Source organism: Oncorhynchus tshawytscha, linkage group LG28, assembly GCF_018296145.1.
Source record: "Oncorhynchus tshawytscha isolate Ot180627B linkage group LG28, Otsh_v2.0, whole genome shotgun sequence".
In the NCBI taxonomy this organism is placed as follows: Eukaryota; Metazoa; Chordata; class Actinopteri; order Salmoniformes; family Salmonidae; genus Oncorhynchus; species Oncorhynchus tshawytscha.
In genome coordinates this window covers 9,791,409-9,806,906 of record NC_056456.1, presented here as the reverse complement: position 1 = coordinate 9,806,906, position 15,498 = coordinate 9,791,409, and the positions used below count along the sequence as shown (strand labels likewise).

At 44.9% G+C, this 15,498-nt stretch overlaps 1 protein-coding gene across 5 annotated transcripts in view; it reads right to left on the bottom strand.

Moving 5' to 3' along the window:
* Positions 1 to 15,498, bottom strand: part of LOC112226664 (rap guanine nucleotide exchange factor 4-like) — a 43,059-nt gene that overhangs the window by 860 nt on the left and 26,701 nt on the right. For 2 of the 5 annotated variants that reach the window (XM_024391135.2, XM_024391133.2), the window contains 23 exons: positions 14,049 to 14,121; positions 13,892 to 13,956; positions 13,164 to 13,270; positions 8,229 to 8,350; positions 7,810 to 7,993; positions 7,609 to 7,693; positions 6,858 to 6,918; positions 6,701 to 6,777; positions 6,228 to 6,374; positions 5,593 to 5,773; positions 5,327 to 5,405; positions 3,764 to 3,914; positions 3,601 to 3,689; positions 3,101 to 3,125; positions 2,930 to 3,008; positions 2,701 to 2,847; positions 1,710 to 1,807; positions 1,059 to 1,184; positions 864 to 940; positions 639 to 740; positions 419 to 509; positions 263 to 313; positions 64 to 151 (listed from right to left, as the gene is read on the bottom strand). In XM_024391135.2, the coding sequence (XP_024246903.1) occupies positions 64 to 151; positions 263 to 313; positions 419 to 509; positions 639 to 740; positions 864 to 940; positions 1,059 to 1,184; positions 1,710 to 1,807; positions 2,701 to 2,847; positions 2,930 to 3,008; positions 3,101 to 3,125; positions 3,601 to 3,689; positions 3,764 to 3,914; positions 5,327 to 5,405; positions 5,593 to 5,773; positions 6,228 to 6,374; positions 6,701 to 6,777; positions 6,858 to 6,918; positions 7,609 to 7,693; positions 7,810 to 7,993; positions 8,229 to 8,350; positions 13,164 to 13,270; positions 13,892 to 13,956; positions 14,049 to 14,121 (2,305 nt within the window). Of the gene's footprint in view, positions 1 to 63; positions 152 to 262; positions 314 to 418; positions 510 to 638; positions 741 to 863; positions 941 to 1,058; positions 1,185 to 1,709; positions 1,808 to 2,700; positions 2,848 to 2,929; positions 3,009 to 3,100; positions 3,126 to 3,600; positions 3,690 to 3,763; positions 3,915 to 5,326; positions 5,406 to 5,592; positions 5,774 to 5,843; positions 5,960 to 6,227; positions 6,375 to 6,700; positions 6,778 to 6,857; positions 6,919 to 7,608; positions 7,694 to 7,809; positions 7,994 to 8,228; positions 8,351 to 13,163; positions 13,271 to 13,891; positions 13,957 to 14,048; positions 14,122 to 15,498 lie in introns of those variants that run through there. The other 3 variants (XM_042307712.1, XR_006080167.1, XM_042307713.1) reach the window with 3 other exon arrangements.

Here is a 15,498-nt window from a genome sequence, read left to right as displayed (position 1 = left end):
ACCTCGATCTCCGTTTGAAAACGGTTGTCCGTTGCTTGCCTACTGATCGTAACCGGGGCTTACCTTTGAGGAGGAGGGGCATGAAGGGGATGATTGGCGGCTCGATTTTGGTGACGGTCAGCCGGTAGGCCCGGTGGTTCCTGGACGGGTCCTGTTAACACACACACACACACACACACACACACACCACGGTTCAAAAGGTCAATAACTTTATTGTCCACTTAGGGGTCAAATGGAAATTGGTCTTTGAAGAGCAACTCACCATCATGCTTTCAAATTCAGCGTAGAACTTCTTGAACTTGCTGGGGAGTTTCTGCCAACAGAAAGAGAAAGGTTTAATGGCTTTAGTTTTTAGTGGACGAATAGAGAAGCTGTAATTTGGCCGTAGTTTAACACTGTAGTAGTAGTCATGGTTCACCTCCCAGGTCTGGGTGAGTCGGCTGACTGCAGGGTTGCTCATACCCATGATGATGGCAAAGAACGAGTTCAGATTCTTAAACTCCCGGCAGCTGGAGAAAGCAACATCAACAATTTCAGTGAGAGACTGAAGCAGCGTTTCCGTACCATCAACTCTCTACGAAGCGCGCGCATCTACAGAACGAGTGAGTGTCTGATTGTTTCGCGTGCGCAACACTCACTGAGCAGCGATCTTGATGAACTTCTTGAGCAGCTGAACCCGTTTGCTGAGCTGACCACACAGACACACCTCTGTCACAACCCACAGCTGCACCTGGTTGAACCTGACCACGACCACACAATCCCACGAGGGTCAAATAACACACTGTAACATGTACCAACAACCTGCCTAGGGAAAAAAATGTCATAGAAGTTACTTCGAAATCATTTTCGATTCAAAATCAGACCTGCGTAAGAAGAGGTCCAGGTTGGCGGTGGTTCTCCTGAAGCTCTGACGGCCAAACGTGTGGTACAACAGCTCATGCTGCAGCAGGGAGGAGACGGGACACATATTATAGAGTTCAGGTGTACAGAAAGAAATAGAGCAGGTTGGTTCTCTCGTCTCAGAAAGGGTGTGTGTGTGTGTGTGTGTGTGTGTCTACCTCGTGCACGCAGCTGAAGAGTTCCCAGTCATACAGGGTCATCTGGTAGGCCAGGTCTTTCGAACTCATCAGTTCAAAACTGGACATGGACCCCGCTGAGGGCCCCTCCTGGTCTGGGAGAGGGGTCTGACACACACACAAACACATTAGGTTATTGTCTACACGACACTATGATGTTAAGCAGGGTTCCCCAACTGGTGGCCCGCAGGCCCGAATTTGGCACGCCGGTGACTTTATTTGACCCCTCAAGTTCTGAGGAAATGATTTGATTTATTGTTGGACATATAATACTGTTAAAAACACCAGCAAATCAGCTCCAAGTTCATTTTGTAAATCTGTTCCAAAGTATTCCCACGCATAATAGAGAAGTACTGTATATGTGATCGTATACAAATGTAAGCAAGGATTGAAATTAGTATGTTTTAGTCAAATATTATATCTGTTTGGGCTTCTTGCGGTCAATTTGCAGTCTACAAATGATTTGTAATTATGTTCTGGCCAAGTGACCATCCGCTCAAGAATAAAACTTAATTGTTAATTTATTTTTTTAAATCGGCCCACGGCTGAATCTAGTTGATGCTCCCTGATGTACTGTATGGTTGTGGCTCAAATACAACATATGCCATATTTCTAGTCCCCATTCTCTCTCACCAGAGCATTCAGCTGGTCCCTGGGACAGGCGAACATACGCCCGTTGATGCTCAGAGTGGAGAATACAGACACATCATTGGGCTTCAGCATCTGCTTCTCTGTACAGGAGAACACACACGTTGGAATATAAAATGACAGTAATAAATGATACGTATACTAAACCAAAATATTAAACGCAACATGTAAAGTGTTGGTCCCATGTTTCGTGAGCTGGAATAAATGATCCCAGAATTTGTATTTATTTATTTGACCTTTATTTAACTAGGCAAGTCAGTTAAGAACAAATTCTTATTTTCAATGACGGCCTAGGAACCCGGGGGAGCCACCGCATGGTAGGTACAAAAACACATTTCTCTCAAATGCTGTGCAGTAATTTGTTTACATCCCAGTTAGTGAGCATTTCTACTTTGCCAGGATAATCAATCCACCTGACAGATGAGGCATATAAAGAATCTGATTAAACAGCATGATCATTACACAGGTGCACCTTGAGCTGTGGACAGCAACAGGCCACTCTAAAATGTGCAGTTTTGTCACACAACACAATGCCACAGATGTCTCAAGTTTTCAGGGAGCGTGCAATTGGCATGCGGACTGTAGGAATGTCCACCAGAGCTGTTGCCAGAGAATTTAATGTTAATTTCTCTACCATAAGCTGCCTCCAACATCGTTTTAGAGAATTTGGCAGTATGTCCAACCTGCCTCACAACCGCAGACCATGTGTAACCACACCAGCCTAGGACCTCCACACCCGGCTTCTTCACTTGTGGAATGGTCTGAGTATTTCTGTCTGTAATAAAGCCCTTTTGTGGGGATTTTTTCTTCTTCTGATTGGCCCACTGGCTCCCCAGTGGGTGGGCCTATACCCTCCCAGGCCCACCCATGGCTGCGCCCCAGCCCAGTCATGTGAAATCGATAGATTTGGGCCCAATTTCTTTCTTTCAATTGACTGATTTCCTTATATGAACGTTAGATGTGATTGGCTCCTCACCGCCTGCGGAGCTGAGGTGGACCAATAGTAGGTCATCGCTTGAGGCCAGTTTGTCAGCCACAGCACTGGTCACCTCTCTCCCTGTGGCTGCCACGGCAACCCGGATGGTGGTATAGGTATGGTCACTGCAGTACACCTTCAACAGGACTACACACACACACACGTTTTTAACATGTTTTTCATACAAATGTGCAGAAAGACGCATTCTTTTACACAAACACACACTCACTTTCGTCACAGTTCCTGATGGGTTGTTTCTTCGCTAGTCTCTCGTCTCCGTTGCTGAACTCTCTAAGAAGGACCTTCTGCTGAAACAGGCCACAGAGATAAAAACGACACATCACACACTTTTACAGACACACACACACAGACACCACCAGCAAACATAGTCTGTGTGTACCTTTTTCAATTTGGCCTCTTCTGAACTGAAGAACAGAAACAAGAGAACAGGCGTATGTATTAATGCATTGTCTTGATATGGATGGGTTTGCCGACGTCACAAAAACAAAGCGCGCGCTTCAATGGGGCAGGAACCTGTGTGTTGTCGTGATTCTTGGCAACAACGACAAGACGCTGCCACGTGGGGAATCGTAAGTGACTCATTTCAGCTCGTTTCAGCTTGTTCTTGATATCATGTCTTGTTTTGAGGTGTTTTGACTGATTTCATGTCAATGCTAATATGGCTAAAACTCGCTAGCTAGCTAACCAACAACTGTAACGATGCATTTGAGACAACACGTGCACATTGTGCAAATGTATTTCATTTTTCAATAAACATTTGGAGACTAAATATCGTTGACATGCTGTCAACAATCTAAGCCAACCCCGTCTGTTTTACGCACGCTTCGGTTTTGTTGCTAAACAACCAAGGTTTGGGGTTAGAGGTCAGGGTTTACATACTGTAGTTTGACGACCTTCTCCAAGTCGGGTACAAAGTCTTTCAGAGCTCTGAGGATCCGTGAGTCACTGGACACACTCCCATATAGCTCCTACAGAGAAAAACACACAGACTTAGACAACTCCTCAGGTGCGTGTGTGTGTGTGTGGGTGTGTGTGTGTGTACCTCCAGGAATGTGAGTGCTGCTTGCTCCTCCTGTAGATGGTGTGCGTGTACTGCCGCCCAGCGCAGGGCCAGATTGAGGACTCGTCTTTTAGAGGTCACAGCGTACTCCAACCTCTCCTGCTCCGAGCCCGGGGGAGCCACCGCATGGTAGGTACACACAGGGTTAAAGATATAGCACAACTACAGTGAGTGTACCCACACATTAGAAACACCTTCCTAATATTGAGTTGCACCCCTCTCCCTTTGCCCTCAGAACAGCCTCAATTCTTCGGGGGCATGGAGTCTACAAGGGTGCTCGAAAGCGTTCCACAGGGATGCTAGCCGTGTTGACTCCAATGCTTGCCACAGCTGTGTGAAGTTGGCTGGATGTCCTTTGGGTGGTGGACCATTCTTGATACAGACAGGAAACTGTTGAGTGTGAAAAACACAACAGCGTTGCAGTTCTTGACACAAACCGGTGCACCTGGCACCTACTACCATATTTAACTAGGCAAGTTAGTTAAGAACAAATTCTTATTTACAATAACGAACTACCAATGGCACTCCCAATCACAGCCGGTTGTAATACAGCCTGGATTCGAACCAGGGTGTCTGTAGTGACGCCTCAAGCACTGAGATGCTGCGCCACTCGGGAGCCCCGAGACAAAAGGGCAATGTATAACATTACTGTAACCTATATGTAGCCTACTGAATATGCCAAGAAGAGAAACGGGAGGGAAAGAGAAACAAGGAGAGGGAGAAAACGAGAGGAGAGAAGAATGGAGTGAAAGAGAAGAGAGTTGGAAAGAGAAACAGGGAGAGGGAGAAAACGAGAGGAGAGAAGAATGGAGTGAAAGAGAAGAGAGTTGGAAAGAGAAAGAAGGAGAAGGAGAAAACGAGAGGAGAAGAATGGAGTGAAAGAGAAGAGAGTTGGAAAGAGAAAGAAGGAGAGGGAGAAAACGAGAGGAGAGAAGAATGGAGTGAAAGAGAAGAGAGTTGGAAAGAGAAAGAAGGAGAGGGAGAAAACGAGAGGAGAGAAGAATGGAGTGAAAGAGAAGAGAGTTGGAAAGAGAAAGAAGGAGAGGGAGAAAACGAGAGGAGAGAAGAATGGAGTGAAAGAGAAGAGAGTTGGAAAGAGAAAGAAGGAGAGGGAGAAAACGAGAGGAGAGAAGAATGGAGTGAAAGAGAAGAGAGTTGGAAAGAGAAAGAAGGAGAGAGGAAAGAGAAACAAGGAGAGGGAGAAAAGAGAGGAGAGAAGAAATGGAGTTGGAAAGAGAAACAAGGAAAGAGAAGAGAGTTGAAGAAAGAGAAACAAGGAGAGGGAGAAAACGAGAGGAGAGAAGAATGGAGTGAAAGAGAAGAGAGTTGGAAAGAGAAACAAGGAGAGGGAGAAAGCGAGAGGAGAGAAGAATGGAGTGAAAGAGAAGAGAGTTGGAAAGAGAAACAAGGAGAGGGAGAAAACGAGAGGAGAGAAGAATGGAGTGAAAGAGAAGAGAGTTGGAAAGAGAAACAAGGAGAGGGAGAAAACGAGAGGAGAGAAGAATGGAGTGAAAGAGAAGAAAGTTGGAAGGAGAAAAAGGATATTGTGCCATGAGTAGCTGGCAGAACTGGCTGTTAGGCATGAAGACACAGTGCATGAGGACAAAGTCATCTACCGCAGGATCTGAGAGGAGGGGAGGGGGGAGAGAAAAAGAGAGAAAGAGAAAAGAGGAAGAAAGGGAATAATATTAGAAAACAGATATTCATTCATATCCACCAACCCATCATCCAGTCCTGTACCGGCCCCTCAACCCTGGCAACTCACAGTGTATCTCTACCTGGTTGTGTGGAAGCTAGGTGTGTGTGTGTACCTGGGTCAGCGTGGTGTGTGTCCATCCTCATGGTCTCCAGGAAGTGGTCTAGGATCTTCTCAGGGGTTCCAGACATCACAGTGTACTTGATGTTTCCCAGAGTAGAGGCTCTGGGACTCTTCTCCAGGACCAGCACAGCCTGCTCATGCTCCTTCAGGCGCACTGTATTCGCCTCCACGTCCTAAAGTCAATGACAGTACGGTCCAGTATTGCACACTGTAGCAAACAGTACAGTCACAGAACAACTAGACCGGACGTATAAATCTGGAGCATCCAGTTGGCATTTCCACTCACCACCAAAAAGGTTGATGACTCATTTTCTCATCAATGAAACATTTGATCTCAATGCAGTTTTCTGTTCCCAAAACTGCAAACAGAGTGGACCAAGTTTTGTAGTTTTGTACCCAAAACATTTAGTTGTTTAGGAGTGCAAGGGCGCATTTAGTTATTCCTAATGGAAATATGTAAAACACATAGAACACGCCATGAGGGTCTGACTAGCTCGTGCTTGGCTATGCCCAACGCCTTTCTTGTTCTGCCCACTATGATGAATTTGCTCCCATTGGAAACGACCGGCTGTGGTCTGTCTTGGGTTAGTTTATAAAACAAATATTTGGTACAGTATTAAACTCTACCCTGAGTATCCTGTTGAAGTCTTCCTTGTCCACTCGGAGGAAGTGACAGTTGTCTTCTCTGAGGACGATGGAGGCAGCTCGAGCGGAGTCTGTCACCAGTGCCAGCTTCCCAAAGTCATCTCCCTCGTGCAGGGTACACACCACACCCTGGTGAGAAACACACACGGTTAAAAAACAGACGATTCAGACAGCTAGAGAAGTGCTCGCGTGAATGAATATTCTGACCAATGGAACTGTGTGTGTGTGTGTAATCTGAGACCCTTAAACTAGTCATTCACTGTGACGACTTATGATGAGCAGAGTCAGTTTCCAAAACTGTGACACAGGTCTCCCCAGGGGTATACAAGCCAGCTGTTGTATGTAGCAGCATTATTGTTGGTCAGAACCAGTTTTCTATGTATCATCTGGTGTAGGCCCATAAATAATGTGAAAATATTTCCAGACAAAAATACATGAACACACACAAGTCCTACCTTGCCGTAGATGACCACATTGACAGAGCCCTTCTGGATGATGTACCAGGATGTGCCCTCCTCACCCTGGTTAAACACTGGAAGGAGAAGAGACAACTTAACGTGTGTCCCTAAAACACACACACACACACAGTATGGACGTGAGAGCAGGACTTACACACGGTTCCTGCAGTGGCGTGGGACTCAAATATCAGAACACTGGCCAGCTCCCTCTTCACCTGCAAAAGAAATAAAGAGAGTTCATTTTAGCATTTGGGACTACTACTATGAGCTCGTCAGAGCAACATGGCTTTGCCGAAATGAAAAGAGTCTAGACTCACAGTGTTGGAGAGGTGGGATAAGACTCACAGTGTTGGAGAGGTGGGATAAGACTCACAGTGTTGGAGAGGTGGGATAAGACTCACAGTGTTGGAGAGGTGGGATAAGACTCACAGTGTTGGATAGGTGGGATAAGACTCACAGTGTTGGATAGGTGGGATAAGACTCACAGTGTTGGAGAGGTGGGATAAGACTCACAGTGTTGGAGAGGTGGGATAAGACTCACAGTGTTGGAGAGGTGGGATAAGACTCACAGTGTTGGATAGGTGGGATAAGACTCACAGTGTTGGAGAGGTGGGATAAGACTCACAGTGTTGGAGAGGTGGGATAAGACTCACAGTGTTGGAGAGGTGGGATAAGACTCACAGTGTTGGATAGGTGGGATAAGACTCACAGTGTTGGAGAGGTGGGATAAGACTCACAGTGTTGGAGAGGTGGGATAAGACTCACAGTGTTGGAGAGGTGGGATAAGACTCACAGTGTTGGAGAGGTGGGATAAGACTCACAGTGTTGGAGAGGTGGGATAAGACTCACAGTGTTGGAGAGGTGGGATAAGACTCACAGTGTTGGAGAGGTGGGATAAGACTCACAGTGTTGGAGAGGTGGGATAAGGCCTTGATGTGAAGCAGCTCATCATAGATGATCTCCAGATCATCACCTGTCCTCTGACCAGGACTAGAGAGACACAGAGAGAGAGAGGAGATTTACATTACATTTCAAATTCAATTTATTAGATCAAACGCATGTTTGAGTGTTTAGCGTGTGTGTGTGTGTCTGTGTGTGGTACTGACGGTTTGCGGAGGATCATGCGCAGCAGGGCGTCAGGTCCTATCTGGGCAAGGAAGAGGATGGTCTCAGGAAGCTCTTCCTCACTCTCTCTCTTCTCCTCCTCGCTAGGCAACGGGGTGTCCTCCTCCTCATCGTCAAGGAAACGGTAGAACAGGTACTTGTCCTGGAAACCCAACTCTTGGTCCACTGGGGGGAGGCACACACACACACACACGGTCAGTAAATCACTGACCCAACATAGTGGGAAAGCTGGAAAAAGTCCAAGGGGAAGGAACTAACTTTTTCATCCAATGGGTTTTGAGAAGGAGGTCGAGAAGAGAGGAGGTGAGGAGGGAATGCAATTGAGATTCTCCCTATATGTCATGAACTGGTTAAAGAACTTTGAAAGTGTTGTGTCCAGCAGAGGGCAGTGTAGTCTCACCGTGGTTCAGTACTCCCTCCTCCAGCAGAGCCTGCCACATCCCTACAGCATGAGAGCGAGTGTGTACACAGGTACTCTGTTGCACCAGCCAGTCTACCAGCTCTGTTCCTACACAACACTGCCTGCAAGACAAACACACACACACACACAGCGTGACAATAAAGTAACACAAGCATGCATACTGTACTGTATGTATGTGCACAAGCACTTAAAGCCACTGCTAACCTAACGTAGCAGGTGTTTACTTTTTTCTTTCTTTAGGGGAAATGTAAGTTTGGTTGAAAATACGGTATCCCTGAAAACCAGAAACATCTGCTTTCTGCCATCACCGGGGGAGGGCGACTGCAGACTAGGTTCTAGCAGAACTCGGTTCTAGCAGAACTCCTAGCAGAACCCGGCAAGGCGTAAGCACACGACTGTGCTCGCATACTCCCTGTGTGTTAACAATAGCTAGCTAGCTGGGCCTTGCTACCAAACCTTTTACTTCGGTTTTATTATGCTTTTTGATTAAAAAGTTGTACAGGTCTTTAGGTCAGTTGGTTGGCTTGCTTTCTCTGCACAAGTAAGCCTATGCTGCTAGTCTAGCTAGCCAGCCAAGCAGCTGGCGCTAGCAAACACTTAATTGAAAAATCCCATTCATAGTTTTCACCCTTACAGTTGACCAATCCCCAACAAAGAGGCGTAGACTTCAGCTACCAAACTTCAACTTGCCTTGTGTATTTTTTATGTGGGAGCGAACAATTGGAGAGAAGAAAAAAACAGCTGAACACCAAAATGAACAACAAAGGCACAAAATGTTGTTATAATATATGCACGAAGCACAGCGCCATGTTTCGAAGGTATATTTTGTTGCGCTGACTGACTTTTTTTGTACATATAGCGATCACTAAACTTGATTTAGATGAAGATTGTCTACTTCAACGGGTCGTCGGCGCAGGACATACTGCTCACCCTGGACGGGGCCCTAATCCTCGACACTCGGAAGAGAAAGAGACGGTGATATAGAGGCCGACGTACGGGCACCCTGATGGAACTGCGGCAACGAGTAAATAAACCGCCTCTACCTTCTGTTCTATTGGCGAATATAGAAAAATCACTGGAGAACAAACTGGACAAGCTCTGTTCGAGACTATCCTATCAATGGGACCTGAAGAACTGTAATACCCTATGTTTCTCAGAAACTTGGCTTAATAAGGACATGCATAATATACAACTATCTTGTTTTTCGATGCATCGGCAGGACAGAATGGAAGTGTCGGATAAGCGTAAGGAGGGTGGTGTGTGTCTCTTTATTAACAGCTGGTGCGCAATCTCTAATACTAAAGAAGTCTCGAGGTTCTGCTCGCCTGAGTTGTGTATGTATTTACCTCCATAAGCAAACAAGAAAATGCTCACCCAGAGACGGCGTTCCCAATGGCCGGTGATTTTAACGCATGGGAACTGAAATCCGATTTACCGAATTTCTACAAGCATGTCACCTGTGCAACAAGGGACGGGAAAAAAACTCTAGATCACTTTTACTCCACACACTGAGACGCCTTCAAAGCTCTCCTTTGCCCTCCATTTGGCAAATCTGACCATAACCTTATCCTCCGGATTACTGTTTACAAGCAAAAACTCAAACATGAAGTACCAGTGATGCACTCAATACGGGTGTGGTCCGATGAAGCGGAGGCTAAGCTACAGGACTGTTTCGCTAGCACAGACTGGAATATGGTCCAGGAGTTTACCACATCAGTCACCGGCTTCATTAATAAGTGCCATGGAAGCATAATCCAACCAGAATCCATGGATTACAGGCAAAACATCCACACTGAACTAAAGGCTAGAGTTGACACTTTCAAGGAGCGGGACACAAACCCCGGACGCTTATAAAAAAAATCCTGCTACGCCATCCGTTGAACCATCGAAGAAGCAAAGCGACAATACAGGACTAAGATCGAATCCTACTACACTGGCTTTGACTCTCGTTGGATGTATCCGGCCTTACAAACTATCACGGATTACAAAGGGAAACCCAACCATGAGCTGCCCAGTGACGCGAGCCTACCAGACAAGCTGAATGCCTTCTATGCTTGCTTAAGGCGCAAGCCACACTGAACCATGCGTGAGAGCACTAGCTGTTCCTGGTGACTGTGTGATCACACTCTCCGTTGCCGATGTGAGTAAGACCTCTAAACAGATTAACATTCATAAGGCTGCAGGGCCAGATGGATTACCAGGATGAGTACCAGCTGGCACTTACGTGTCTTCAATTACATTTCAACCTCTTAAGGTAATACCTACAAAGTTTCAAGAAGACCACCATAGTCCCTGCGACCAAGATAGCCAAGCTCACCTGTCTGAATGACTATCACCCCATAGCACTTACATCTGTATCCATGAAATGCTTTGAAAGGCTGGTCATGGCCTACATCAACATCATCATCCCAGACCCACTCTAATTTCCATACTGCCCCAACAGATCCACTGACAACGCAATATCTATTGTCACATACTATCCAGTCAAATCAAGGGTCAGTGTGGCAGAGGTGATGTTGCCTACCCTCACCACATGGGGTCGGTCCACCAGGAAGTATTGGATCCAGTTGCAGAAGGAGGTGTTCAGTCCCAGTGTCCTACGCTTGTTGACGAGCTTGGAGGGGACAATGGTGTTGAACATCTAGCTGCATTTAATGAACAGCACTCTCACATATGTATTCCTCATATGGGGATTAAAGATTGGGACAAGAAGAGGGTGAAAAGGACAGTATGCCTGCCAGGTATTATGCGCATACTCTGAGAACCGCACCCAGGAATAACGTCTGGCCCCGCGGTCTTGGGAAATCATCCAGTCCTCTGGGTCAGCCCTCACGCACGGCACAGTGTTGTTATTGTCGAAGCGTGCATGAAATGCATCGAGTTAGTCTGGTAGAGAGGCATCGTTGGGCAGATCATGGCTGGGTCTTCCTTTGTAACCCGTAATGGACTGTAAGCCCATTTCACATGCCTGTGTAATATGATTGCCTTATTCCAATATTGTCCTTTTGCTCGTTTGATGACTCTGCGGAGGTCATAGCGAGACTGCTTTTACTTGTTCCTGTCCTCAGCCATAGCCTCAGGGTTGTCTGCCCTGTGTGCGGTAACCCTGTTCTTTTAGCTTAGCGCCAACCTCAGTGTTAATCCAGGGATTTTTGATTGGGGAAGAAGCAAACCTTTACTGTGGGGACAACGTCGCCAATAAGTTTCCTAATGAAGCTGGTGACGTAGGTGGTTATGCTCTCCCCCTTTCGATTTCCCTGACTCCACTGTCCTGTCCACTTGGCAGGGATGTAAAAAGTACTAAGTTGTCATACTTGAGTAAAAGTAAAGATACCTTAAAAAAAATGACTCAAGTAAAATAAAGTATGAAAAGTAAATGGAATTGCTAAAATGTACTTAAGTATCAAAAGTAAAAGTATAAATCATTTCAAATTCCTTATATTAAGCAAACCAGAGAGCACAATTGTATTTTTTTAATTTAACGGCTAGCCAGGGTCACATTCCAACACTCAGACATAATTTACAAATTAAGCATTTGTGTTTAGTGAGTCTGCCAGATCAGATGCAGTAGGGATGACCAGGGATGTTCTCTTGATAATTGTGTGAATTGGACAATTCAAGGAACTGGGGCAATAAAAATGGAACTGGGGCAATAACCGTTTGGCCCTCTTCTATCAGAAAAACCTCAATAAACTTCGGTATACTAAATGTATGTGTCGATAGATGACAACTTGTCATCCCCATTTGTCAATTTACACAGTATCTGTGAGAAAATGATTTAGGTAAATGGCCAATCCTAAATAACGACAGGGGTTGACTTTCATTTGAATGATAACAACCCTCAAATCCATGAATTACGGACTGGCGCGGACGACAAAAACACTTGTACTGAACCAAAGATATTGACCGGTTTTAAGCAATTGATTTTGTAAGATCGCGATGACTATAAACTCTAATACTAACATCACCAATATGGGGTAAAAAGGATGTGTATTTCCTGTCATTCTTGTGTGGTAAAAACATTTGTAATGTAGTAACACGTTCTGTCCACCATAGGGGAATTAGCGTAATTACATAATTAAATATGTCAATATTTTAATATATAATGATAGTAATTGTAGCACACTCACACACTTCCATCTATTTCTCCCTACTTTAACCATGAAAATGCTCATAAGCACAAGTTAACCAGGCACTCTAGACTAGAGCGTCCATAGGGGCTGAACGTTTGACATCCCTACATTCACTTTTGCTTTGTGGCCGTAGTGGGAAAGGGGTTTCTCCCGCCATTCAATTCAGACCCAAGCCTTGGCTTCTGCAAGACGAATGCGACCAACTACACTACAACCACGAAGGCAGAAAAGTCAAGTAATGGACATGGAGTTCTGCTGGGAATTCCCCAACGCTGTCACCGAGAGGTTCGCCAGATGAACTGACTTTGTTTCAAAGTAAAGGTAGGCCTAAGTGCATTTTCCTTTACAATTTAAGGGTTAGGCTGCTGTTGAGGTTGAGGCTACTTCATGAGAATAGAATCCCTTTCAATGCATTTGATTTATTGTTTTGATGACACTGACGTTTTGAGTCGTTTTTGGTGCCACCTATCAGATGTAACTGTGGAAACCACATCGATCTATGGCTTGAGCGGAGCTGAGCAGTGTGCCCTTTTCTCGGCTGATATGAGATATACCACCATCAGAGCTATCGCTTGTGTATCTTGGTTACAATGGTATTTACATTTGGTGAACATTTTTGTCAATTTCGGTTAATAGTCTGTGTTACTCTGGTTGTTGGATGGGGAACTTGGGCTTCATCAAGGTTTATTTGAGTAAATCTGGCATTCATAACAGCCCGTGCTCACCCAGCCACCGACCTTGACCGCACGCCATTGAAACACATGCACACGTACACCCACACCTGTATGTCTTGAGGTGGTACTTCCTGTCTCTGATCATGTGGGGGGCTCTGGAGAGGATGGCGTTCCGCATCACCTTCCCCCCTCGCTGCAGCTTCTCTGACTGAACCTAGAGACGTCACACAGGAACACCATACTTCTGTCAGCACTAGCTAGACAGTAACAATCATAGTGAGAGTCTCAGCCTCCAGGTTTAAATCATTTAAAGGATGTGCTGAGAAATCCAGGGGGCTTTCATTTCATGCCTCTGGCAACAAAAGCCCCGCCCATCCCCCTCACATTTACTATATACCCACTAAGACGTGAATCACAACCACCCAACCTATCGTAACACTCCCAGTTTCCATAGCAACCACACAACTGCTTTCTGCGATGGTGGAGCCATGAATGAAAGGTGAGAAAATAGGAGAAAAACCCAAATCACACCCACACAGAGAGCTACTTCTGCCACAGCTCAGAACTACAAAAGAGGGCATCATAATTGGGCAGATGGTACCTTTTGTTCCGTGTACATGAATTACCTTTCATTAGCATAACTACAGAGGTAGCGGTGTGTGTGTGTGTGTGTGCCTGCGTGTTTGGTTGTGTGAACACTTTTAGAATACACACACACACCGCAGCTTAAAGTCTTACACTGTATACAGATTTTAAAAGACAGTAGTTTGGGTTTAGTTGAGCACGATAAGGGATATTACCGTCACGGTATAACATTGACACGGGCCCATCTTACCTTGTTGAGAGACTTGTTCATGAGGCTGAGAGTATTGGAACCTAGACTGTCTTTGTCTGCCAGCCCTGAGGGAGAAGGGAGACAGAGTTATCACCATGGTGATATGTGTAATATGCTATCTTTAGATTATACAGTCAACTGCATTGTAGTTACTCACGATCATTGTTGGATCCACTCTCCATGGCTCCATATGGAGGGGCCAGAAGTCCAGCCATACACTGACGGTACTTCTACAACACAACGCAGGATTAGTCATCGTAATCGATAAACACACACACACACACACACACACACACACACACACACACACCTCATCTGTCTGACCCTCCATTACCATTCATCTGAACAGGGCTCTAGAGTCTTACTCACCACTTCACAACAACACATGTGTATGTACACGCTGAATGTATATGAATAATGTTGTATGTATATGCTGTATGTATATGAATATGTTGTATGTATATGCTGAATGTATATGAATAATGTTGTATGTATATGCTGTATGTATATGAATATGTTGTATGTATATGCTGAATGTATATGAATATGTTGTATGTATATGCTGAATGTATATGAATAATGTTGTATGTATATGCTGTATGTATATGAATATGTTGTATGTATATGCTGAATGTATATGAATATGTTGTATGTATATGCTGAATGTATATGAATAATGTTGTATGTATATGCTGTATGTATATGAATATGTTGTATGTATATGCTGAATGTATATGAATATGTTGTATGTATATGAATGTATATGAATAATGTATATGCTGAATGTATATGAATATGTTGTATGTATATGCTGAATGTATATGAATATGTTGTATGTATATGCTGTATGTATATGAATATGTTGTATGTATATGCTGAATGTATATGAATATGTTGTATGTATATGCTGAATGTATATGAATAATGTTGTATGTGTATGCTGAATGTATATGAATATGTTGTATGTATATGCTGAATGTATATGAATAATGTTGTATGTGTATGCAGTACAGGACCTTAAGTTGTATTTTTCTTATTTTACGTTTGCCTTGGCGTTCTCGTCAATTAGTGCTATGTATTTTGTCATGTTTTATGTTTCGTGTGGAACCCAGGAAGAGTAGCTACCGCCACTGCAACAGCTAATGGGGATCCAAATAAAATGCCAAAAAAGCCACGCTCTGGTCATTAGATCAATATATGACCCTGAGTAGCTCCACCCCCCCTCCACCCCCCTTACTGAAGGCATTCAGTTGTACAACTGACTAGGTATCCCCCCTTCCCTTTCCCCTTTCGAACGAGCACGCGCACGTACGCCGGCACACACAGCCTACAACCTTCCCTCAAAACAAAAAGCCCCGTTGTCACCTAGGGACCGTTTACATGTGGAACATCTCAGATGACCTAACAAACACACACATGCACGAGGCTGTATTCTAATCAGGGTCAATGAGTACAGCAAGGACAACAGAGTGCAGTGGAGTGTTCAGCAAGTGTGTGTTAGCGCCAAGGGCTGCTGCCGCCATTCATTTTTGTCAGTCGGTAACTGTCATGCAAATAACTGTCGGTCTCGCGGTAATCGCCCGTTAATTAACATAAAACACGTTTAG